The sequence below is a fragment of the Artemia sp. Qi Xiang Cuo genome, chromosome 13, assembly GCF_049724085.1.
Source record: "Artemia sp. Qi Xiang Cuo chromosome 13, ASM4972408v1, whole genome shotgun sequence".
NCBI classification, from domain to species: Eukaryota; Metazoa; Arthropoda; class Branchiopoda; order Anostraca; family Artemiidae; genus Artemia; species Artemia sp. Qi Xiang Cuo.
Window position 1 is genome coordinate 61,134,547 of NC_142806.1, and position 27,518 is coordinate 61,162,064.

Sequence of the window (27,518 nt, forward strand, 5' to 3'; positions counted from 1 at the left end):
TTGTGGTATTTTACAACGCAACACCCCTTCTCCAAGAACATAGTTTAATAAAAATCAGAGGGCACTGAGGTGTTGATTGGCCCAATGAAGGCTTTTGTATAGGAGAGGCCCTTGCTTGAAATCCCAAACTAATTCGTATATTTTTCTTGTATATATTTTTCAAGAGTCAAAAATGAACTATTTTGAAATAGGAAACTCCGTTGATATCTTTTTTTTTTTGTTTTAATGAGGGAAAAATTATACCTGAACAAAAGCCGATGAATTGAAAAATAAAGTAAATTGAACTTTCAAACATGCATTTGAGCACTTGTGGTTTGTTTTGTGTTTTTATTTTGTTTTCTGGCACTCCTTTTCTCTTTGTCTCTGCCGAACGACAGCTGCTAGTTGTCAACAGATTTGTTTATATATAAGTAAGGCGCATACTTAAGTAGGAAGAGTCCCCTTCCCTCTCTTCAATCCACCGAAAGGCAATGTGGGGGAAGGCAATGGTATTTATCTGTATCTCTCCTATTCGATTCTGTTTCTTCTTGTTTGACTGCTTGGAGATGCTAATGCATAATCTCCAGGCAATTCCAGGACTTGCGGCAGCCGAAATCCAACCCCGGGCCCCATAATGCTAAGCAGAGATCGATCCTTCTTGCTATAATGGGGTGTCTGTCAGTGGCACCCTTCCACGAAATTGTAGGAGGGGACGGGGGGTAAACGTTTTTGGGGGCAATTCTGCTGTTTTTCGAATTCTCTTTCAATGAAAATACAAAAAAAAAGCTTTTTTAATGGAAATGCCAAAAAAAGTATTTTTCGAAATATTTAGGAGACAAAAAAAATCTAAGGGGGAGGGGTTAAATGCCACCCTCGTAATTGGAACCACTGGTCTCTTGTTATCTAAAGAAGTTTGTTCTTTATGTTTTTGAAGGTGATTGACTAGTGGCTCTAAAATTAAGACAGAATAATAAAAGAGAAAAACGAGCAAAAAGATTCAATATTGAAAGGTAGCTTAAACTCTGGTTACAAAGAGATCCTATGTAAAGAATACAGTTATGGTCTATGTCGAATAATTATGTTTGACGGAATATTTGAATGGTTGCAGTAAGCTATAGCCTTAGACTCTTCTGTTTGATCGGTGAGTGCCCCGTTAAGAAGAAAGAAAGAAGAAAGAAATGATTTTGTTTATGATTTTGTTTTGTGATAAGAAAGTTCTAACCAAGATAGAGTCTTTGGAGTGCCCTCCTCCCCCAAGATGTAAGTGGGTAGAGTTCGATCACAGTCAATTGCGTAACTGGATGGATGGTCCTATTAAAAATGTGGGATTTACTGTGTATGATTTTGTCTTTTTTCTTTTGTACCTTGGCTTCTTTAGGTTTTTGGGTATTATATTTTTCTTTAGTAAATTAGGTCAATATCTTTTTCTATTCGCCTTCTTTCAGAATGTATTGCTGTTTTTTTCTGTACTCAGCCACAGAAACAGAATTTGTAACAGAAGAAAAGAAAAAAAGCAACTTAAGTAAAGTAAATATTATCGCCACACGATGAATAGTGTTAACCCACCTAAATATAAAGAGATAAGGCTGTAAGTGAAATTTCAATGATTGAAAGAATATTGTGTTGTTGTTATACAAAACAAAAGGACTGAAGACAAAGAACAAACAAAAACAAAAAACGTGCACTACCCACAATAATAAATACTAATGAAGACAACTTACTTACTTGTACTTCCTTCGGGACGTACAAGTAAGTAATCATCTGGCATGTAGAAGACTCCGTGTGGGTGACTCTCATTTGTTGCTATCTTGTGCCAGCTCTTCGGAAAGCCGGAGCCAGCAACTTTTCTACTTTCCACCAAACTTTCAAAATCCACCAATGGTATCGAGGTCGTTTTTGACAGTTGCCCACCAATTCTTCAATTGACCGAAAGGACGACTGCGCCCGTCTGGCAAAAGAACAGCTAGAAGTACTTGCTTGATGATGCGGTCTTTGGGTCTTCTTAGGAAATGTCCAAGCCAACGCAGTCTTCTTAGTTTGACAATCATGACTGTGGGCTTGATGTTATAGCAGCGGCGACGCACATTAACATTTGAGATTCTGTCGGAGTATCGAATCCTCAGGATTCTTCGTAAACAACGATGGTCAAAGACTTCCATACCATGGAGATGAAGCGCCTTCAGCGGCCAATTATTAACTGCATAGAAGATTACAAATCTGACAGCCCCTTTATAGACACAGGTTTTTGTCTTCATACAGATCTCCTGTCGGTTCCACAAACGGCGGCGGAGTTGAGAGAAGATGGATTGGGCTATGTTGATTCTGTTCTGTACGTAAAGATCATAGCGTCCACGTGGATCTATTAGCGAGCTGATAATCTGACTGTGTATTTCGGCCCAAGACAAAGACACAATTGAAGATCATACAATCACTTCAAAAAGAAGAAGGAAAAAATTGAGCCATTTGGTCAACAGTGGAGCCCAAAGATGGCTTAGCATTAACAGTCGGTTATTTTTTATAATATTAATTTTTTCGAAGAAAATAACGGTATTAGCAACGTTATACTTTCCCACAGGATAGAAATTAGAAATCAATGAGATTTTCGCTGATTTGTCTCTTGATGTCAGAGCATCATAAACAAAACATAAAGTATCGATTATAGTGTTCTTGCTTATTGGTCACCAGATGCCAAGAAAATATTAACTATTTAAGAATATTTGTATAATTCTACACAATTTCTGACATTCAACTAAGTTGTGTGGATTCCTATTTTCTCAGAAGTGTCAGGTCCAGTGGGGACCTGTCACCCTATCTTCTTAGCTTAGGGTAATTTACTTCTGCAAAGACTTTGAATCATTTAAATTCAAAAGAATCTGTCGAGCAAAAACAACGACATGAAAATTTCCAATGAATTTTTTTAGCCAAAAAATTGTTCATTGCAGCTCCGGGTAGCCTCTCAGTTCTGTTTGAATTTTTACAATCTTTGCCTGTTTAGAATTCATATCAAGAGCCATGTTTAAGCTGTACAATCTTCCCTGCAGTCGCGGGTTTAGTGGTTATTTCTTTTCCTATCAGTTTGAGCGCAGTCCTAACAAAGGATTTGGGTTCGAACTGGTCAAATAAAAAATTCCTGACAATTTCACCTTACGAATCTTTTTGGCTAAAAACAAGTTGATTATAATACTTTTTATTTTATATAGTTTTATATAAAACGTTTTAATTTATATAGTTTTCTTGTGAACTTTTCCCCCTTTGCAGAGCAAATTTAGAGTGCCTGTTTAAGCGACAGAATATACAGGGTCTGAGGGAGTTTGCACGGATATTATTTGGCATGAAAAGGAGTCAATTCTAGTTATGAAAAACGGAGAAGAGGGTACTAAAACTAAGTTAAATCATTTATATTTCCTTCTCTTTCCTATATTTCCTTAATTCCTGTATTTCCTTATATTTATCCCAAAGAGCGCTAGGCCTTAGGCCCAGCAAGGTTCGATGAAGTTTCGATCCATCCACCTCCGTGGTACATGCCCAGCGCGCTTCCGTTGCGCTAAGCTGCTCTCGTCAGTGAGTGTGATCAAAATGGTTTATGATGTATACAGGAAAGTTTTGCTAAATCCACAAATGTCTGGGGGTAAAGTTCTAGATGAGGTGCTTCTTGTTTTTTTCGAAATTAGTTGTGTTAAATGAATTAAACTTTCAGGTTTTGTGGCTAACCGGTAGCTGCATCATTGTTGCAGCTGTAGCTGCAACCTATTAAAAGATGAACTATAGCCCATAGTAACCAAAATTTGAAAAACACGCTTTGAATTTTTTTTTTTAGAAAAGAGTAATTTTACATATCCCAATGATTACCATGAATTGGTTCGATTTCACCCGAAGAAAGAATAATTTTGCCTGGATTTCAAATTTTTCAGAGAAGGGCGTGTTTTAGTTCTAATGGCTAAAACAGTGTTATTGTAAAACCGTTTCTTCTAGATTAGCATTCCTTTTTTCTCGTAAGTATTCATTTCAGATTTGGCTTTTCTCCAAGAATTTGATCTTTAATTCTAGCATTCTTTGACTGCTGTAAAGGGGAGAAACTTTAATTAAATTTCCCAGAACGGTTAAGGAAACTTACTTGTCTAATAAATAGCTTGTATAAATAACATATTGCTGGAACCTGAGAAGATTTACCGTTAATAAGCTAAAAAGTTTAACCCAATAATCTCCAAGAAAAGTAAAAATAAGAAATTATGTTTTTGTTTCAGTTACATAGGAGTGGTTTAGAAAAAGAAGCCAAGACAATAGATAGATAGATAGATTTTAGAAAGATATATTGCTTCCAACAAAAAGAAACATACAGCAAATATAAACATAATATTAAAATTAGCAGAAACAAACAAAATCAAATAAAAAGCTATATGGCCAGAAATCCAGAAAAAAACCTCAAACAACCATCCGTGACAACTTTCTAAAAACACAGCCAGTGCAAATTGCTTTAGAAAAATTCCAAACCAACCTGAAATCCAAACTAGGACTAGAGATATCTAACGCACATAGGCGTTAAAGAAATAAAGAAAAAATGACTAAAAAGAATTCTAAATTAATCAATTAGAGACCAGAGATTCTTTTACAATCCTTCTAAAGGTTTCACTCGCAGACTCACAAGCAGTCAGAGGCTTGAAATTTTATCTGACTGTTGGACTGAGAGGAATCCGAATATTATAATAATTAGGAAGATGATATGCAGAATGGTTAGAGACAAAAGAGGCTCTAATTTTAAGGACCACTGGAACATTACTGTGTAGTTGAAGAAAAACGAATGACACACATGAAATAACATAATATGAATTTAAGTCAAGGAACGGCTTATTAAAAAAAAAAAAAAATTCTCATTTGAATACATTTCTTATTTGAAATAATTCGGAATTTTTTATTTGGAGAAAATAAGAATTTCATTTCAACACTAGGGTCAGTGTTTTTTAATCTAATATTAACCCCATTAATTTCCTTTAAAATGAGCCATTGAACAACTCTCTACGATGTTCCAGTGCCAAGTTATCTGTGGAAAAAAAATAAAAAAAAAAGATGCCTTTTAGGCAGAATGACGTAGTAGCTGCCACTTTTCTTGATTTTCAAGGCAATATATTTCCCTTGCTGTTCAAGCCAAGGGACAGAAAGATTCCTATACAGGTATTTCGGACAATGCTTCAGGGAATCGATGATGTATATTTTTTTTTTTTAAATAAACCCAATGTTACACATAAAAAAGGCGGTTCTAATGGTGTACTGTTTGTTTTGATCTGACTCTTTCTTTAGGAGTTATGGGTTTTTATATTGTTTAATTTCTTAACATTGGACGTGATCGTCTCTTACTAGGTTGCTAGCTACCGCTGTAACCCGGATAAAGGATGTAGCACTAGACTATAGTTGAAACCAGCGGTGTTGATCTCCGTTTCATGGCCCTTCAGCCAGGAAGTGAAATTGGGGGGTTGTGGGTCAGCCAGCCTGTGCTTTCACCCACCCTTCCTGTTTACCTTTCCCAGATTTTCCCAGGTAGCCACTTAGGGCTGGGTCGTTTCATGCTGAGCTTACAGCGCAACGCCACTGACTCCTGCCCTAACGGACGTTGGATTTCAATACTAGCGCGCTAACCACTCGGCTAGTCTATTCTAATATTTTTAAATTTAGAGTCGTGCGTGTTTTTTTTTGTTTTTCTGTTGCAAGGACGAGCCTTGTTATTAAACTCTACTTCCACTTCTTTTATTAGCTCTACTTTAAATCAACGCCTTGAAATAGAATTAGTTTCAGTTCTTCAAACCATGTTGTCGTTAGCTTAGGTCTGTTTTTGTACGCGCGTATTTTGCTGTCATGAAGATAAAAAACCGATCGTGATTTTCATGAGCAATGAGTTATAATGATATTCTTTATGAAAGCGGGATGAACCCCTTGAGAGGTTTAACCCAGTTTAAGAAGGTCGTCTTCTGAGAAGAAGTTTGTTCTTCAAGTGACTGTCGGGGTTCAAAAAGGTCAGGATCTTGACAGAAAAAAAGGTCCAGGATGTCAAAATAAAAAATCCAGTTTATGCTGATGGGTTTTTTCGACTCCCATTGGAGAATCGTGGTCCAAGAATGGGTTCCCCGGGGTCACACAATTAACTGCGATTACTACTTGGAAGTATTGAAACGGCTGCATGAACGAATTTGCAGAAAGGAACCTGATTTGTGGCAAGTTCAATTGTGGGTGCTTCACTATGATAATGTATCCTCTCATACAGCCATTATCGTTAAGCAGTTTTTAGCTAAAACAGACACAACAGTCATTGAGCATGATTTCCCAGAATGAAGAAATGCACGAAACAAGAGGTATTACTAATGCATTAAATAGGTGACTAAAAATATGGCTGTTCGCAATATTTTCAGTGTGACAGATTTACTGTGCTCCGAGCGCAATCTTTTATAAAAATCTTGGCAGAATATTCGCCAAAATTTCTACAGCGGAACATTCAGCGGAACATGTCAGCGGAACATTCGTGAGTCGCAATCTTATTCAACTTCGTGGAGCTATTACGGCGAATAACTTCTCCAGCTTGTGTACAAATGCAAGGATTGTGCTTCTCCTTGTGAACAGAATAAGCAATGAACTCCTTTTTTGCAGGGTTTACCTTTAGGCCAAAGTTGACGTGTAGCTTGACCGTTTAGTTGAACTGAGCCTATAAATTTGATAAAGATAAACTAAAACGTACGAAGTCATCTGCATATGAAATAGAAGAAAAGGCTATGCTATCAAAAGAAAGAACTCCATCTAAATTTCTCTTCGCCGAATATGTGGTGTAGTTGAAAGTAGTTCGTCTGAAATATTTAGTATTATATTTGAAAATTGAGTCTTACGTTGCTTATCTTAAAAAAAAAAACAAAAACAAAAAAAAACGAAAACAACATAGACAAATGAAAAGTCACGTAAAAGACTGACAATATTCATATCAACACAGATGGGACTCAGATGGAGTAAGCAACACTTTGGGATACAGTATCGCGTAAACACTGCTGCAGTATTAACGTATAGTGGGCAAAGTAAATATTATCGAAGTGACGCATTATTTTCCTAACAATTCAATAAGTAAGTATTCCCACCGTGATAATCCTAGAAACAAAATTTTTTATTTCCAATCATACATTTACTAATTAACTGAGGCACTATGGACGCTCAAATCTTTTACGAATTACAGTAGACATTGTATTTAGGTTGTATGAACAATACTTAGATTTGTCACCAGTCTTCTCGGGAAGGTTCGTGGTTTTTGAAAACAAAATATATTGGGTACTAACCGCGGCCGTATCCAGTATTTTTTTTTGGGGGGGGGGGTAGTTTTTTTGTGTGGCGGGGGTTTACAAAAATATTAAACAACGTATTAAATATATGTTTTATGCATTTTTATTACGTTTTTACGAGTCGGACAGATATTTTTGGGGGGAGGGGGCTCAAACCCCTACCCTGAATATAGCATTGGTACCAATCCTAATTTAAGGCAAATTAGGAACGAAAAAGAGAGATATTCGTGTAGCAGTCCAGCCTAGTTTAAAATATTCGGAGCTTATTCCATCAGCATCACATGATTTTCTAAATTCAGTGTGTTTAACGTTTTGTGTTTAGTGTTTAATGTTTACAGTGTTTAACGGCGATGCAAATATCAGAGTCTCCGATATTTGTTGTTTATTTATTAAGTTTTGACGAGCTGAGTGCATATAGCAAGAAAAGGACTGCTTTAGAAGGAACGACGGTTTTGCAGGATTAACTGTAATTTCATCCGAAGCATTTTTTAACATTTCGATATTGAATCGTATCCACTGCAAGCTTTTAATCTTATTTAGTTTTCGTAAAGCACAGAACACAGGTCCACTACGATGTCTATCTCAATTGCGTTAGAGTCGATATTAGAAATCTGAAAAGATTAAATAAAAAAAAAAAAACTTATAGTTTAAGTTTATGCATTAAAATTTCTTTTACTCGCTCCCTTTGAGACTAGAGCGCTTGAAATTTCTCCCACTCCATAGGACCTGGATTCAGGGAGAAACTCTGCAAGAGGAGCTATGCTTCAAATTGTAGCCTATTGTAAAATACAAACATCTGCGTCGTCCTACATCGAGTGTGAAAATATAACTTTCAATGTTTTCAAAGTACCAGAATAACTGTAATATTGTTGGTTTCTTCGATTGTTACATTTTAATCCGAACTTTACATTTGAGACAAAATTTGACTGGTGATAACAAAATATTGGAATATTTTGAATTGTATTGTTGAATTTTTATTCCAATATACTGGAATATTCACGATCCTAATCGTGATTTTTCATCTTTTATCTAAAAGGCAAAATACGCCTTAAAAATACAAAGTTTGGAAGTTTTTTTTCTGAAATACTCTGAATTAGTTTAACGGACACCAAAGCCCTCTAAGTGGCAATATTCTTGTAAGCCTAACCTCGGGTGTGCCTCTATCAATTTTACAATAAATGTGTATTTTGCATTAAATGCTAGAGTCACAAATCTGTTTCCCTTCCCAGAAATGATGGATTTTGTGTTTAAATTTTGGATATCTTCAAATATTGGAATATTTTAAATTTTGGCTTATCTTCAAAAAAAAAAAAAAAAAAAAAACACCCGAAAACAACATGGACAAATGAAATGTCACGTAAAAGACTGACAATATTCATATCAACACAGATGGAACTCGGATAGAGTAAGCAACACTTCGGGATACATTATCGCGTAAAACACTGCTGCAGTGTGCAACGTATAGTGTGCAACGTAAATATTAACGATGTGACGCATTATTTTCCTAACAATTCAAAAAGTAGGTGTGCCCACCACGATAATCCTAGAAGCAAAACTTTTATTTCCAATCATACATTTACTAATTAACTGAGGCACTATGGACGCTCAAATGTTTTACGAATTACAGTAGACATTATATTTAGGCTGTATGAAGAATACTTAGATTTGTCACCAGTCTTCCTGGGAAGGTTCGTGGTTCTTGAAAACAAAATATTGGGTACTAACCGAGGCCGTATCCAGGATTTTTTTTCGGGGGGGGGGGGGTTGTGTGGCGGTGGTTTACAAAAAAAAATTATTAAACAACGTATTATTCACATGACGTCATTCTGTAGCGATAAAAGATTTATTATTTAGCGATAGAAGATTTGCTACTTGTGGCGATAGTAATTTCTCCGATAGCGCCGCTTATAGCGCTGGAGATTGTGTCAACTAGGCTAGTGCCGCTTTCAATTAATGTGAGAAAATTGAATATGTAGACATATAAATGTGGCCTCTTCTTTCTTGAGCTATCTGGAGATCAGATTCCCGGGAGCATTTACCTTGGAGACTTACGAACCAGTTACCTATTATCGGACTAGACGCAGACATATAAATGAAATAAACACAGATAAAAAGACAATAGATTTATCGAACTTACATGCTTAATTGCACAGGAACTGGTCACTTCAATGACAATAACGGTGACCAAAATACAATAATTTCGTACTAATCGTTTAAGATCTGACTTCATATTAAAATTAAAAAACACATTTACCCCACTCCAAAACGCGGTTCCTTCATCCTGCACTGTAAGGACTGCCCGCCATTGGCCAAAGAGGGTCAAGGACGTAAATCTTTCGTCCAATAATCTCTTTTAGATTTTTCAGATGATTCAGGCGTTCACACGGTTTTTTTGCCATTTAAACTTCCTCAGAAATATCGTACGTAACATTTTTCTTGCTACTAATTATGTTGGTGAAATTCGAACGACTAGCGTCATTGTCTGACTGAAGCTAGAAATGCAATTTCTCTTTTTGCTGATTAAGAATTTGGACTCTTGGAAGCGGTATTTGAACTCAATTAGGGGACGTTTAATTTCTGCCCGAATCATCTTTAGAAGGAAAGAATCTTATATTTTAAATATATGGTATTCTACTGCTGGTGCACATCACCCTTCCCATCAAATAATGACGTCCCGTCATTAGTAACTGCTCATTAGCATTGCTTAAAATTTTCAATTATTTTTCTTATTTTATTCTACATCCCTATCTAAAATTCATCTACCGGACTAAGATTATTTTTGGTTCTAGGTTAGCTACTATATTAAAGATTTTTTTTTTCTATATCTAACACTGATTACTTTTACATTTCCAATAAGGTTGGGACTATTCTGCTTTTACATTAGTTTTTTTTTATTTTGCTGTCTATATGACGTACTACATACTATCTACACAGCGTTAAATGAATAACATGATAATATTACACCTAATTCTACTTGTGGTACATACATGAATGATTTATAACATACAATATTTGGTTCATCATATTCACTGATGACGTTAAAACACTTTCAATATTGGGATTTTTGAATTGTCAAAGTTATTAAGAAGTAACACATGTAGCTTCACATCTATTCATCACCTTTCGTGTCCTTAGTGTACTACACCCTTCTGTTGTAAATTACTGTCCTTCACTCCTTTTGTCCTGGCAAAAATTTCGAAGCACTTACGTTATGGTTTCTTCATGGAACAGTTCGAGTCTAGTTGTCTTTACACGGTAAGTTTTCCCTAATAGTCAACTGGGAAATGACCGTCGAATTCTGTCCAGATGGTAGATTTATGAATGAGTAGTCCCACTGTCGCGTCGGGCGTTTTTCTTCTCAGCCTGCCGTGTTTTAGATTTTTAATGACCTGAGATTATCTCGTTTCACTTACATTTTTTCTGCTGTGAATGATGGCACGGGTTATTGTACTATTCTATATACTCTCTCAATATACAGTATTTATATTCAGATTCTAACATCTTCAAATATAATTTAACTTCAAAAATCTTTAAATATCGTTTATCTTGTTCTTCTTGGTTGGGTTTTGGAGATCAAACTTAAAATTGTCTTCTACTTCATCTTCAACTGTCCTCAAAAGTATTATAGTATCGTTTGCATTTGTTCGACCCCTATCGTGTAATGACCGGCAGAGTTCTCATGCTCGATCTAATATTATTCTTTGTTTTCGTCTTAGAATATCTTTAATTGTCTTTAAGTATCATTTAACTTTAAATATCGTTTAAAATATCGTTTAGCTTCAAATATCATCACTATACTGTCAAATTATTCTGGGGTCCATAGTGAGTATCAACAGCGATATCTACGTATTTATATCTTGTACTGACCGATGGGTTTTTCAGCGTTTATGTGATTATATAGTTCGTTAAAGCACTTGATACTGAGGTTCAAATATAGTGTTACCTGATACATAATATGGTTCGTAGTCGAAGAAACAACGATCAAGGGTAACTGTTGTTCTCGTAGACGAAGTTGGGATGAAACTTGCCTGGATTTATGGTAAGTACTCTTCGTTGGTTGAGATATGATGAAAATAGATGCTACTGGGTCGTATCTCTACTGGGCAGCATATTGTAATACTCAATGACCAAAATGTCCATTTAATTTCCTGTAATAAAAACAACGCGGCAGAATCACATGTTCTTTGAAGTAAATACACATACAATAGTTCACGCATTAATTGGGTTATAATTTCTTAGCTATGAGACAGAATTAAATAAACACACTAATATTAGTACTCACAATGAAAATCTAAAACAGAAATGTCTTCAAATTTGTTTTGAGAACGAAAATATCGATATTAAATAAACATAATTTACCCTAAATTATTAAGTTTGAGGTCTACTTTTACAATATTTTTCATGCCTGCATTGTTCACGCACGTCCGTGCTGTTTAAGAAACGCATGTTACAGCGTCATAACCACACGGTTTTACGCAAACGATACTACAATGGGGGAGCAAGACACAACAAGGACGAGTGGAGACCTCTCTATTCACTCGTCTTCTCAATGTCGGCCCTATTTCTTGGCTTAGACGTTCTCATGGGGTTCCGGGTTTAACGGCTGAAATGCAGAGGTGTTCTTCTTTGTTTCCAAGTGTTCTTTTCTTGGATTTTCCGTAATTACGAGTCAACATTGGTGCCTCATATTCGCCTTTCGAATAAGGTCATTAGATGCAGGATTCCAAGCTTGCTGAAATGCTGCTGTTGAACAGCTGAAATGCTGAGGCTAGGACTCTCCACGATCATGTTTGGGTATAGGACTAATAATTTCTCTTGGAAAAGAAATCATGATAGCCCTGATCTGGTGTTTTTTTTTATTTTATTAAGCTGCCCAATATGAGGGTACGGCCTTCTGAATTTCATAGTTTGAAAATCAAACTTCTTTTCAAAATACCCGACGCTCCGAATTAGTCGTGTTTACTTCAGCTAATAAAAACAAATTCGGTCTATCAAAATATACTGAACACTGGTTGAAATTTGTACGGGTATAATGGGGGTGAAGAAATATAGGTTTCAAGAGGAAATCTTTTTGGTAGTCACTATATCAGAATTAGATAATTTAATATACATGTTTCTCAAATAAATTTTTCATAAACTAAAAAAAGGGAGAAACAGGAAAAAAAATTGACAAAAATAAACGTTTTTCACTAAATGAAGCACAGTCTTTTCAAGTTAAACATAAACCTTAGTCTAACTTAAATAAATTATCAGGTTCTAAATAGTTTAATTGAGATAGTTGAATTTTAATTAATAACTTATTGAGAAATTATACTTTAATAAATAATTAAAGTAAAAAATTGAGTACGAATTGATTAGTAGAATAATTAAATAAGAATTTGACTGATATTTTAAGCAAGAAAACGAACAAAACGGCAAGTAAAAAGGAAGATTGGACACTAAAAACCTAAAGATAGAGCAAAACACGATTCAGATCAAGCTCTAGGTATGAATAGTGTCAGATTATCGAATTTTTATGTCAAGTTAGGCATATTTGATTTTCTTTTGATTAATTTTCTTCATAGTTAAATTTTTCTTTTTTCCAATCTTCACGTGGAAGGCAATTTCAGTAGGGATTCTACATCTTAGAAAACTCTTATGCCCATTGTAGAGAGGAGATTTCGCCTCGATTTAATCCATGTATAAAACCATTAGTAAAGATATCACCGTCATCACCTTGCAGTCTTCTTATTGGTGGAAATTAAACGATAATTTCATAGAAAATTCGATTTTTCATAGAAAATTCGAGGGGACCTGAGTCAGTATAGGTAAGATATAACGTGACTGACTTGCGAAAATATGTCACAAAAATTAGAGCACAAGATATGTCATAGATAAACCAATGAGATTAAAGAACATTTTTGTCACAACACTATAGAACGGTGATCTCTCTGTTATTGTATATATCATAGATATAAACTAATGGAATTAAAAAGCTTTTCTCTTTTTTTTTCTTTTTTTTCGCTTGGAGCTATAAGAAAGTAAACTCTCTGTTTTTCTGTCAAAGAGTTCAGATCCACAAACGAAAACTTAGCTCACTGAAGTTTCTATTCAACCTTCAAGTATTGCTTTGACTGGCCCTGATTGGCATAAGAATTACTAATTTCTTACACTTGAAGGACTGAGAAATATCCCTTCCTACGGTCGTTTACGCACAAAAAAAAACTACAAAAAACAATCATGGGCCTTGAGTTCCTCCCCGGGCTTCCCACAAGACGTGGTCCAACGCGAGTTGTCGTTTTCAGTAGACCACGAGCTTCCTACCCTTGGTTATTTTCTGTGATCGTCAACGTTTTGACATTACTCGTATTATATTTTTTTATTTTTTTTTTTTTATTAATATTGACTTGGTTAATATTACTTGCACACTTTTGAATTTATTATGGTGTTAAATTTATTATCTTTGAAATTTGTCTTTACGTTAGTTAGTGATATTTCAATCTGTCAGGTTTTTTAACCGGTCTACCTGACTGTGTCGTTATTTTCTCCTCTGTTTCTTGCGGTTTTTTCTTTTTCGGGTTTTATATCGAAAAAAGGTAAAAAAGTTTGTATTTTTTTTAAAAAAATTATTTCCCTTTTAATTTCGTTTTTTTACCGGGTGCAGCTGCTGAGGTCGGCCTTGATTTCGCTATTTCTTTAGCTACTATATGGTCTGATTCACCATCAGACTCTTCGGAACTAGTTTCCAACGAATCCGGATTAGAACTTTTAGAGGTGGCACTTTTTGAGGTGTCACCTGCCCTTCCTTCGTAAATTTCCACTCCTCTGGAAGTAGAAGGTTTATTCTCTAAGTCCTCGCCTTGAGTTCTCAACTCGGGGGATTTGAAAGATTCTTGAGAGCTTTGGGAGGAATTGTTGCGGGGTTCCTCCATTGTTTGAAGGCCATGTCCTCAGGGGGATGGGGCATTTTTTGCACTAGGGTTTCCCTCCATGAAGTCCACTGTTTAGGTTTGGCCTTGGATACAGTTATTTCATAATATTGACCTTGCTGGTCATCCGTTGGAGTTTTATTCCCGGGCAATGTACTTTGACTCGTTTTTATGGGAAAATTTATTAAATCCATAGCCTCTCGCAGGTTTGTTTTAGTTAAAGCTTTGGGAGGAGTTTTCTTCACAGTAATACCGGGGGTTTCTACAGCTCTGTTTAATTCTTCCTGCAATGACAGGGGCCTTTCTATTGGTGTTGGAGGGGAAACCATATCGTCTGGAAATCTTTTGGGGGGACATGGGGTCGAAATTCTATCGGGGAAGAATTGGGTTTTTGGAGATATTGTATAATCTAAATCTCCTGCGTTTGCCGATGAATAACTTTTTGGACTTTTTGGCGTTTTTATTTCAGGAAAAAATCCGGGTATTAGGGATTTTTTCTTAGGAACAACTACATTTTCCATTACTAAAAATTCTTCAAAGTTTTGTCCATCACTGTCATTTTCAAAATAATCTTGTTTAAAATTAAAAGGTTTTAGCTCCGCCAATCTTGACCTAGGGGGCTCATTTTCCAAATCTGACGAATCAGTAGAAGAGGGATGTGATACCCATCTCTCTGGAAATTTGTCTATTTTTATTCGGCTGACATGTGCCTTGTAAGTTCTTCCGCTATCGGGGTTTTCCATTTTTAAGGAATATTCGTTTTCCTTGTTTTTGACAATTCTGTACGGTCCGGAATATTTGTTGGATAGTTTTCTTCCTTCCGTTTTCACCTCTTTCCTTAGGTAAACAAAATCTCCTACTTTGAAATCTATATTCCCCTTAACTTTGGGTTGGTTTCTTAGTTCTTGGTTTATTTTACGTTTTTCCAACTCTTGCCTAACTATTTTATAAGTTTTCCTCATCCTATTTATGAATTCTTGTTTATAATCTTCTGAGCTATTATAATACTGCCGAGATTCAATAATCTCATCATATGGGATTCTAAAATCTCGACCAAAAAGTAAATAAAATGGATTGTCTCTGGTTGTTTCGGAATAAGCAGTGTTGATTACGTTGGTTAAATAAGGTAAGAGTTTATCCCATTCGCTACGAATTTATTTAGTATAAAAAAATATAAAGTTAGAAAAAATTTTATTCCAGTTTTCTATTTTTACAGTATCGTTTGGATGGTACGGCGCTGTCACCATTTTCTATATATTAATGAAACTCATTAAATCTTTTGTAACTTTTGCAACAAAATTGCTCCCGTTGTCGCTCAAAATTTTGTTAGGAATGCCAAATTGTAAAAATAATTTTGCTAATGCCTTACTTGTGGCATAAGCACCTTGATTTTTTAATGCTTTTTCAAAAGTAAATACTGAAAAATGATCTACAACCGAAAGAATACAAGTATTACCTCTGCTAGAAACAGGTAAACCTCCACTTGTCCCGTATAGGTCAAATGAGAAAATCTCGAAGGGGTACTTTGCTATCGAGACCCTTCCCTTTTGAGGATTTGGATAAGCTGGGGGTTTTTTTCTTAAGTTATATGCTTTGCATGTACTTATAAATTCTTTAAGTTTTGTTAGTGCAGATTGTGCGTAATAGTATTGTTTTAACTTATGGAATGTTTTCATAACTCCTAAATGTCCACCCGTGTCCGAATGAAAATATTCAAATGCAGGCCCTATTAAGTTTTGTGGTAACACAGGTATTATCGAGGTTTGGTTTCTATTTGTCTCAGCAGTCACGATTCTACACAGTATTTCTTCATCAAGATCATAATAACAATTATCTATCTCTTTTCTAAGAGTTTTGAATTTATCCGGTAACGCTTTGTCGTTCACAAAATAATCAATTAGTGCTACACACATTTCGTCCTTTTTTTGCTTTCTTTTTATATTTTCCAAAGACAAGGGACAATAGTCAATCCTATTTTCTTTTACTGCGTCTTTGACTTTGTTTTTCTTACATCCATGTTTGCTTTTAGCATTAATAGCACTGACTTCATTTTCTTCAGTGTTTGACGTACTGTTCTCTGGGTATCTACTCAAAAAGTCGAAAGCTGCGTTTTGTTCTTCATTTAAATATTTAAATTCATAATCAAAGTCTCGAATTTTCCTTATCCATCTATCTAGAATGCCCGTGGGGTTTCTAAATGTGCGCAGGTACTGCAAGTTTTTATGGTCTGATCGTAGTATAAATTTTCTACCAATTAAATAATGTCTAAATTTGTCCAAGTGGTAGATAATAGATAACAATTCTAAGTTTGTGGCGGGATAACTACTTTCGCCCTTTGATAAAGTTTTACTTGAATAGCATATAACTTTTTCTATTTGTTTGGGTGTTCCCTGTAGAGGGTTAGGGTTTTCTACTGGGATTGCTTGTGAAAGGATAGCGCCTATGCCCTTTGAGCTAGCATCAGTGGTAACGATGAATTTTCCGTTTTCGAAATCAGGGAGTGATAAAATTGGTTCAGAAGTGAGTGCCTTTTTGAGACGGTCTAGGGAAGTTTGAGCTTCCTGGGACCAGGTAACATTATGGGAGTTTCCTTTGGTTAATTCCTTGAGGGGTTTCGCAATTTGGGCATTCATAAGTATTCATAAGAACCATATTCGGATGCTGAAAATGCAGTTTTATGGACATCCTTTTCGGCTATTTTCACTTGGTGGTAGCCATGGGTAAGTTCTAAAAAGTTAAAAATTTAGTTTTGGCTGGAAAGTGAGTCCAGAATATCGTCCAATCTTGGCAAAAGATATTTAGCGCTCACGACGTGGTTGTTGATGTACCTCTAATCCACTAGGGTACTGAGAACGTCATTCTATGTTTTTTCTCAAATTCCTGATGCGCTATATGGACTTATACTTGGGCGTATAATTTCGTTTTTTTCTAATTCATGGATTTTATTTTTTAACCAGTCTTTGTGCTTATATGGCACACGGTATGGCTGTTTTGCTACGGGATTACCAGTCGTTAAATTGAATGTTCATAAAATGGAATTAGCCCGATATAACCTTCAGATGCTGAAACTAAATACATGTATTTACATAATAATTCGCATAATTTTTTATTTAGTTCCAACTTCGTAAAATGATCAATTTTAAATGTGTTTAAAAATTTTGATTCAGTTAAGGGATATTCGTTATTTGAAGTTTTAATGCCGTTAACTAGGTTTACTTTAGAATTTTCCCATGTATTTGAATCAATTTCCGTTAAAACCTCGATTTGGACTAAACACGTCCCTTTTTTAATTGTAATTGTATTATTTTCATGGTTATTGGTTACCCAAATAAAACCTTTCCCTTTGTCAAAAGATATAATCTGTTCCTCGCATAACAGATTTTCGGGTATTTCAGACGGTTTCGCAAACCATTTTTCTGATTTCCTAATTGTTGGCTCGATCATTTGTGATATTTGGATTTTTCGCATCGTTTATGGAGGGATTTTTGTTTTCCTTATCGTAAATCCTTAATATTTTTCTTCATTTTCATTGTTTATTGGATTCATAGTGGCACTATGCTGCGCCATTATGGCATCTTGCGGCTTCACGTTTGGTTTTATTATGTTTTTCCATAATTCCGCTATTTTTTTAATTTCGTTTGACCTGTACTGTTGTATATCTCCTATTTTTAATTTCGCAGGTTCAATACTTCTATTATTTAAATTTAAGTCATTTTTGCAATATCTCTCAGGGTAATTGAATAAATTTCCAATTATAACATGTCTTTGCAAGACATGAGGTTCAAAATACTTCGACATCATATCCCTAGGACTTGTGTTTACTGTTATGTTATCTTCGTAGCCTCTTTTAGGATTTCTTAAGGTAGAAATTTCTTCCCCTACCTTAGCTGGGTATACAAGCTTCTTGTTGGCTACGTCTAATAATATTCTATTAGACCTTAGAAAATTTGCCCCTATAATAGCTTCATATGGGAGATTGTCACATATAATAAAATTTGTCATGAACGCTCTATTGTCTCTTTTTACGTTTAAGCAAATTGACCCTTGTGCATTTAATTTATGACCTGTAACACTCGTTAAATTGGGATTATTAGGGTTCCTTTGTCGCCTAATGTGCAGAGGCAACATATTAAATATGCAAGAGTTTATGATATTTACAGTAGCTCCACTGTCAACTAAGGCCGTAAAGTAAACGTTTTCTACACAAAAATCATTAAATATTGGTAACTTGTTATTAATATCACTAAAAGAAGGCACTAGTATTTTTTTGGACCTATTAAATATTCCTGGCACCCTCTGGGTCCAACTTATGTTTTTGAGGGGCCTGAAGCGTTTCCCTGAGAATTTATTTCATGTGTTGGTGCCCGTAACAGATATTCAGACGTATTGGGTTCCGTAGGCATATTTAAATCATTTACTTCTGTCTGTCTTTTCCATGTATTATTATGGTAACGTGGATGTCTCGTGTAAGTGCCGTTTCCTGGCGCTGACTGCCAGTGCCATTGGCTTGCAAAATTTTCATTTACCCTCGGCAAATTTTCGTGATTTCTATATTGCATTCTCGCATTATATTGACCTTGGCGAGTAATTGGGTTTTCAAACCGGTAATTAATTTGCCTGTTGGGGAGAGGGTTATACAAATTTGGTTGGTACACATTATAAGGTACTGATTGGCGCAATCCCCCCTGGCTATAGCCTATTGCACGACCGGTGCTAAAATTTGTTCTTCCGAACAAATGGTTGCCGTAATCTTGCGTATTGCCGACAGCAATTCTTGGTATGGAAGTGGGGACGTAGGAGCACTGTCTCGCTATGTGGCCAACACTTTTGTAGTTATACCACCTTATTATTGTTGGGTTAGTGGGCTGAAAACGTACTGTTTTCTGCCTACCGGGTTCTGGCGTTTTATTTCTTTGTTCCCTTGAAAAGAAATTGGGGGATGCCTGATCGCCCTTGAAGATTAGGTTCACGTTTGAGTCGCTTAGGCTATTTATTTTTGCATTACTATGATTAGCAACCATTTTATCAACTTCGATTAATCGTTCTACCTCCTGAACTGCGAGATCCAGTGTCTGAATATTTTTGGATATTACTACTCTGTATAGTTTTGGGGGTAGCCCTTGCAAAAAGGTATTTAGTATGACTTTTTCATACAGTTGCCCAGAACCACTTCTTTATTTTCCTTCTACAGAAATGCGTCTATTATCCAGGTATTCTCGTAAATTCTGTGAAAAATCAAAGTTCACTACTCCATGTTTTAATTTATTTATTGAACTGGTTTCTATGAATCTCTCTTTGAATCCTTTTAACAAGTCATCAACCGTATTTATTGGCAAGTTGGCGTTATTGCCTATGGTATGTTCGACCTGTTTTAGAAAAGTTAAGGCCTGGCCTCTTAATCGTAGTAGAAGCATGTCTTTTAACGCTCCAACATCTGTTTTTGTTAATTGTACAAACTGGGTCAATTGGATATTAAATTCGTCAATATCTGACTGACCATTGTATTCCGGGATAGATTTTGCATTCTCTATGTTTTTTGCGACTAACTTTTGCACTATTAGTAAATCGTTTAGGTCGTCCATATTTTTTTTTGCGTTTGTATCAAATTAAAATTTTACTTAACCTATTTTGGGGTAGGCTATTATCTCCTATGAGATATAAGGGGTTTCCTGTCGTAGCCTATCGGTTATAGGCCTAAGCACTTCTTTTATATGTCTGTATCCTCCCGACAATTAAATCCAAATTACAAAGTTTAAATAGCCCAACTTGTTTGCAGTTTTCATCCAATTTCCGACTCCGGCCATGTGTAGCAGTAAAAGATTTTTTATTTGTGTCGATAGAAGATTTGCTACTTGTGGCGATAGAAATTTCTCCGATAGCGCCGCTTATAGCGCTGGAGATTGTGTCAACTATGCTAGCGCCGCTCTCAATTAATGGGAGAAAATTGAATATGTAGACATATAAATGTGGCCTCTTCTTTCTTGAGCTATCCGGAGATCAGATTCCTTTGGGAGCATTTACCTTGGAGACTTACGAACTAGTTACCTATTATCGGACTAGACGCAGACATATAAATGAAATAAACACAGATAAAAAGACAATAGATTTATTGAACTTACATGCTTAGTCGCACAGGAACGGTCACTTCTATGACAATAACGGTGACCAAAATATAATAATTTCGTACTAATCGTTTAAGATCTGACTTCATATTAAAATTAAAAAACACATTTACCCCACTCCAAAACGCGGTTCCTTTATCCTGCACTGTAAGGACTGCCCGCCATTGGCCAAAGAGGGCCAAGGACGTAAATCTTTCGTCCAATAATCTCTTTTAGATTTTTCAGATGATTCAGGCGTTCACACGGTTTTTTTGCCCTTTAAACTTCCTTAGAAATATCGTACGTAGCATTTTTCTTGCTACTAATTATGTTAGTGAAATTCGAACGACTAGCGTCATTGTCTGACTGAAGCTAGAAATGCAATTTCTCTTTTTGCTGATTAAGAATTTAGACTCTTGGAAGCGGTATTTGAACTCAATTAGGGGACGTTTAATTTCTGTCCGAATCATCTTCAGAAGGAAAGAATCTTATATTTTAAATATATGGTATTCTACTGCTGGTACAATTCATACGAAATTTTTTTTTTTTCAAAATTAAGGCTCTAAAGTAGTCAGCCGAAGGGTGTACGTCCTGTCCATGACCCGCCAAGTATTGCCTGCCCCACGTGGGGGCTAGGTTAGACTAGCCCCAACGTGGGACTAGTCTAAATTTACTAGGGACTAAATTTACTAGGGACTAGGAATGCCCCAGGTTAGACTAGACTAAAATTACCAGTTAATTTCCTACTTGCAAATGATGGATTTTGTCTTTTCCTTTTAGATTTCTAATATCCTTTTTTCAGATGGGTTTTAAAAGCCGTTGAATTATACTTGACAATGACAAACGACGAAGAACTAAAAGTGAATGGAAATATGAACGGCAGTCCCTCTCAAGAGTCGTTGAATGAGCGATCACCAAGTGAATTAAGAAGACTAATATACAAAGTCTTGACAGTGAAAGAGTGGGCTACTGATGAAAAGTAAGGCGTTTTCTTTTTATCTGGACATGGATTTGAATCGGTCATATGGCCTGGAAGGGCTTTTGGATATTTTCTGTTTAGTCGAAGAAATTAATTTTATATGTTAATATTTGGGTTAATCCTGGAATGGTCAAGCGGAAGAACTTCAGATAATGAAGAATTAAACATAAAAGTTTTGGTCTCTCTCTTTCTTGGTCCCCTCTTTCTTCCTATCACTGACTATTCCCCTTCCTTTTCTCTTATCGCCCCCTTTCACTCTCTCCTTGCATATCTCTCTCACTTCTCTTTTTCCCCATTTCTCCATATCACTGTCTTTGCTTCTTTTTGCCTTTCCCAATTACGCACAGTCTCTTCTCTCTCTTTTCTCTCTCTCTCTCTCTCTCTCTCTCTCTCTCTCTCTCTCACTCACTCAGTCACTCATATTCTCTCTGTCTCCTTCACTGTGATGTAGATGAAAGCTATACAACCAAATTCAACTTTTTTGAGAGCCTTGCAATGGAGGTTTTAAGCCCCTATCCACCAAAAAATGCGACATTTGGTATTTTGAATTTTTCTCCCTCTCTTGCTCCCCCTCTCGCTCCCTACATCCGTCTCCCATCCTTTTCGTTTCTCTCTTCTGCCCTCTATCTCTCTCACTCCTCTCCGTATCTCTCTCCCTTTTCTCTCTCCTCCCTCTTTCTTCACATCCCTCCTCCTTCTGTCTCTCCCCAATCCTTCATGTCCCCCCCCTCTCTCACTGGGATCTGGATGAAACCTATACAATCGAATTCAATATTTCTTAGAACCTTACAGTGGAGTTTTGATGCCCCAGACTATAAAAATACAAAATTTGTCTTTATATGGAAAAGAATGATTACAAATGCGTGTTTTTTCTTTTAACGTTTTTTTTTTTGCTCGAACGGAAATGTTTATATAGAGTAGGTTGCGATAGAATTTCGGTTGGAAGCTTATTCGAATTGAAAACTCTAGTGCTTTTTAAATAATTAATTAAAACAGACTTTCCGAAAAAGAAGTTTTTCAAAGAAAAGTAAAGGCCATTTTAAAGTTTAGATCAAGAGATACAAATACATGTTAAAATTCAAACTCAAAATCAAGCTTGAAACGAACAAAAATCACCGCAAACAAGAGTTTGGGTATCGCCTCCTTCTCTCACTCTAATGCTAAGTGGTGGGTGGGTTTGGCTGTGCACAACCTTCCCGTGGTGGCCCTGTTTTCACTAATCTTAATGCACAACTAAAAAAACATTAAAACATCGAAACATTATTGCCTTTATGACCTTTAGTTTTCTATTGTCAAAAACTTAGTAAGAGAAAATAAAATAATTAAAAAAAGTAAAATAACTTTACACAAGAGATAACCATTCACAAGCAGTACATAGAGCTATCCTTTCGTTTGCGCTGCAAATGGGAGGATATTAGGAGGTCAGGTTTAATGCTTAGGGGTGAGTGGGTTTGGCTGTGCACAATCTTACCGTGGTGGCTCTGCTTTCCCAATTCTTAGTGCAAAAATAAAAAAACAATAAACCACCAAACCTTTTTGCCTTTATTACCTTTAGTTTTCTATTGTGTGAAACTTAGCAACAGAAAAAAAATAATATAAAAAGCTAAAACAACTTTTCACAAGAGATAACCATTCACAAGCAGTATATAGAGCTATCCTTTCATTTGCGCTGCAAATGGGAGGATATTAAAGGGTCGGGTTTAATGCTTAGGGGTGGGTGGGGCTGGCTGTGCAGAATCTTCTCGTGGTGGCCCTGTTTTCACTAATCTTAATGCACAACTGAAAAAAGAATAAAACATCAAAACCTTATTGCCTCTATGACCTTTAGTTTTCTATTGTCTAAAACTTAGTAACGGAAAAAAATTAATTGAAAAAAAACAAAAAAAAACTTTACGTAAGAAATAACCATTCACAAGCAGTAGGCTATATAGAGCTATCCTCCCATTTGCGCTGCAGATGTGAGGATATTAGGGGGTTGGATTTAATTCTAGGGGGTGTGTCATTTGAGTCCCCTCCAGAGTTTATACAACCACGTCTTATATAAAATTCCTATATGCCCCCGCAGCATAAGTTACAGTCCTTCCCCCGGGCTCTGGGAGTGGGGGGTTATGTTGACCCCCAAGTTTTTGTTATCTGATCGTTAGACTATTTCAAACAAACTAGAAGTCTCAAAATTTTGATCGGATGCATTTGGGAAAAAACAGCGTGTGTTTGGGGGGGGGGGGAGGAAGTAGATGCCCTCCGATTCTTTTGACTCATAAAAAGGCAACTAGAACTTTCAATTTCAAATCTAATGAGCCACTTCTGAAGTTTATACGACCTCTCCTTACATAAAAACCTTTGCCCCGGGGCATAACTTAAAACTCTTGCTCCCGGGTTCTGGGGGTTCGTGTCAACCGCGGAGTTTTTATTATCTGATGTTTGAACTATTTTTAAAAAAATAGCTATCTCAAAATTTTTATCGGATGGGTTTGGGAAAAAAAGTCGTGGGAGCGGGAGGGCTAATTGCCCTTCTATCTCTTTTGACTCTGTAAAAGTGAGCTAGAACGTTCAATTTTCTATCAAATGAGCCCTCTCTGAAGTCTATACGAGTATCCCTTCTATAAGAACCATAAATGCCCCCAGGGTATAACTTACAACGCCTGTCCTGGGCCCTAGGGGGTTGTGTCGACCCCGGAGTTTTAATATCTAATGTTTGAACTATTTTTAACAAAATGGTCATTCCAAATTTTTATCAAATGGGCCTTGGGAAAAAAGTCGGGGGGGGGGGGGTTAATTGCCCTCCGATCTCTTTTGACTCAGAAAAAGTGAACTAGTAGGCCCTACTTGCAATTTCCAAACAAATGAGCCCGAAGTTTATTCACGACATCCCTTCTATAATAACCATATTTGCCCCCAGGGCATAACTTACAACGCCTACTCCCGGGCCCTTGGGGTTTTGTCTACACCGGATTTTTTGTTTTCTGACCTTTGAACTATTTTTAAAAAAAATGGTCATCTCAAAAATTCTATCGGATGGGTTTGGGAAAAATGACGTGGAGGGGGAGGTGCTGGTTGTTGTGCGATCACTTTAGACTCTTAAAAAGTGAACTAGAACTTTCAGTTTCCAATCGACTAAGCCCTCTCTGAAGTTCATACGAGCATCCCTTCCACCATATATACCCCCATGGCATAACTTACAACAACTGCCCCCGGACCCTGGGGGTTGTGTCGACACCGGAGTTTTTGTTATCCGATTTTTGAACTATTTAAAAAAAACGGCTATCTCAAAATTTATTCGGATGGGTTTGGGGAAAAAAGGTCATGGGGGGAAGGATAATTGCCCTTGGATCTCTTTTCGCTCTTAGAAACCCTACTAAAAACGTCATTTTCCAATCAAATGAGCCCTCTTTGAAGTTTCCTTTCCGGACGAGCATCCCTTCCATAACATCCATATATGACCCCAGGGCATAACTGACTACGCCTGACCCCGGGCCCTGGGGGCTGTGTCGACACAGAAAATTTTGTTATCTGACCCTTGAACTATTTTTGACAAAACAGCTATCTCAAATTTTTTATCTGATGCATTTAAGGGGAGTAGTGCGTTGGGGGGGGGGGGAGAGGGAAGCTGCCCTCCGATCACTTTTGACTCTTAAAAAGTGAACTACAACTTTCAATTTCCAGTCAAATGAGCCCTGTTTGAAGTTTATACGAGTATCCCTTCTATAAGAACCATATTTGCCCCCAGGGCATAACTTACAACGCCTGCCCCCGGACCCTGGGGGTTTTTGTCGACCCGGAGTTTTTGTTTTATGATCTTTGAACTGTTTTAATATAATGGCTACCTCGAAATTTTTATCGGATGCATTTTTGGAAAAAAGGGCGTGGGGGGGGGCTACCTGCCCTCCGATCACTTTTTACTCTTAAAAAGTTAACTACAACTTTTAATTTCCAATCAAATGAGCCTTCTTTGAAGTTTATAGGAGCATCCCTTCCATAAGAACCATATATGCCCCCAGGACATAAATTAGAACGACTGCCACCGGGCCCTGGGGCCCGGGGGCAGTCGAGTATTTGCTTTCCGATCACTCTTGACTCTTAAAAATTGAACTAGAACTTTCAATTCCCAATCAAATGAGCCCTCTATGAAGTTTATACGAGCATCCCTTGTATAAGAACCATAGTTGCCCCCAGGGCAAAATTTACAACGCCAGCCCCCAGGCCCGAGGGGGTTGTGTCGACCCCGGAGTGTTTGTTATATGATCTTTGAACTATTTTTAACAAAATGGCTACCTCAAAATTTTATCGGATGTATTTGGGAAAAAAATCTTTTTCAAATCCTTTAGCTTAAGAACAGAATGAACACCCAAAAAATAAAGTACAGAATGATCAGAAAAAGTCGAGGATAAGCGCCCAAGAGCTCTTCTGCTATATTTTCTACGGTTTGCTACAATTTTTGAATAACTAAACTGAATATTTCTTACTGCATCAGCAACAATAGTTTACGGAAAAGAGCTAGAGAATTAGAAACAGTAATACCAAGCCCACAAAAGGAAGAGACAGAAAATACAGAAAATTCATTACATACCAGTGGAGTAGATGAAGACAGATTATAAGATAAGAATTCATACTTGTCAAGATTCAGGGATAGACCAATATTTAGGAAAGGCTGAGAAACTAAAGAAACCATCGCAGAAAGAGCAGATTTAGTACGACTAATCAAAAGAATGTCATCAACATAGGCAACGTATGAAATATCAGTATTATAGAAAATCAGTAAATATCAGTATTATATAAACCTATATATATATATATATTTTATATATATATATATATATATATATATATATATATATATATATATATATATATATATATATATATATATATATATATATATATATATATATATATATATATATATATATATATATATATATATATATATATATATATATATATATATATATATATATAAATTTATCCGCAATTATAAATTTTTTGGGCAATTACTTGCCTCATTTGAAGCTTTCTAACCGTTGGAGGTCTAGTGGATGTTTCTGAGCTAACGCTTCAAAAAGTGTATTTTTGGCCCAAGTTTCTCGATTTTCCCTAAAGGATAAGAGGTCGAGAAGAGTAGAGAGTTTGCGCCTCTTGCCTCTTTTAATTTCGAGGAACATATTTGGACTAAACGTGCAATAGGGGTGTCGAAGGAGTGACAGCTTTTCTCTTATATTCAAGATATTTTGTGTGGAATCTTTTTAGAGATCGTATGGATAGGCTTACCTGCAGGGAGGAGAAGCGGGCTAGGAGAACTCACAAGAGGAATATTTTCTCCAAAAACTGCCTTAGTACGTAACCATGGTTAATTTTCAAGGGTGTGGTGGTGTATATTTCGAGGGAGGGGCACAACTTGGAAAAAACGCAATGTGTATGCTTATTAGATGAAAAATATAAGGAAAAATTAGGGAATCATAAATATCGTGAAATTTTTCTGGAAGGGAAAGAATCTCTCAAGCCCTGATATCCTTCCCCTTTTCACTTTCGTTTTGGCCTGAAAATTCATATTCGGAATTCAATCCCCCCCCCCACCTTAATTTTTTAAGTATCTTTTATTTAAGATTGTCTCTTTCGAAGCAATGGTTCAAGAAAATGGGAGAAGGCTTATTCCTGCGAAATGTCTTTTATTTTATTTCCCTCTATAAGTGAAAAAATGATCTTGCCTTGATTAACTGGTGTCTTCCACTGCAGAGCGTAATATGGAACCAAAATTTTATAAGAGTGATGAGGTTCTCATTCCATTTAAAATGTCAAAGCGCCCTGAGAAAATGGGCTAGATGCTAAGGGCATACTCGCACGTGGTCTTTCGTTCTCTGCTCGGGCCAATTATGGTATAATGTATAAATTATTTATCCTACATAAAAATCGGATAGAAATACAATTTAATAACAAGTGTTTTTATGTAACTCAAGAGTGACGTTAAAATACCAAAGGAACATAAATTACCGTGTATGTAAGGGATTTTGCTTCCTCCTCAATTCCCAGCTCTTTGCTCAAAAGCTGTGATGACGTTTTACTGAAAGCTTATTAGAATGGATAGATTTAGCATGTCGGTAAGTCTTACTGCTCTGTTTTCCGTGGTTTTTCAAAAAAGAATTGCACTGAAAATTTACCGTTTCTATGCATTAAATGTTTGAAAATGTGTTTTGCTTTTAAGCGTAGGTTAAAGTAAATTTGAGAGTGGGACACTAGACTCCCTCGTATT

At 36.3% G+C, this 27,518-nt stretch overlaps 1 protein-coding gene across 1 annotated transcript in view; it reads left to right on the forward strand.

The window, feature by feature from the left end:
* LOC148945509 (putative phosphorylase b kinase regulatory subunit beta) overlaps positions 1-27,518 on the forward strand; it is a 152,442-nt gene that overhangs the window by 111,236 nt on the left and 13,688 nt on the right. The window contains exon 21 of the mRNA XM_089099598.1: positions 21,098-21,274. Coding sequence (XP_088955724.1) covers positions 21,098-21,274 — 177 coding nt within the window. The remainder of the gene's footprint in view (positions 1-21,097; positions 21,275-27,518) is intronic.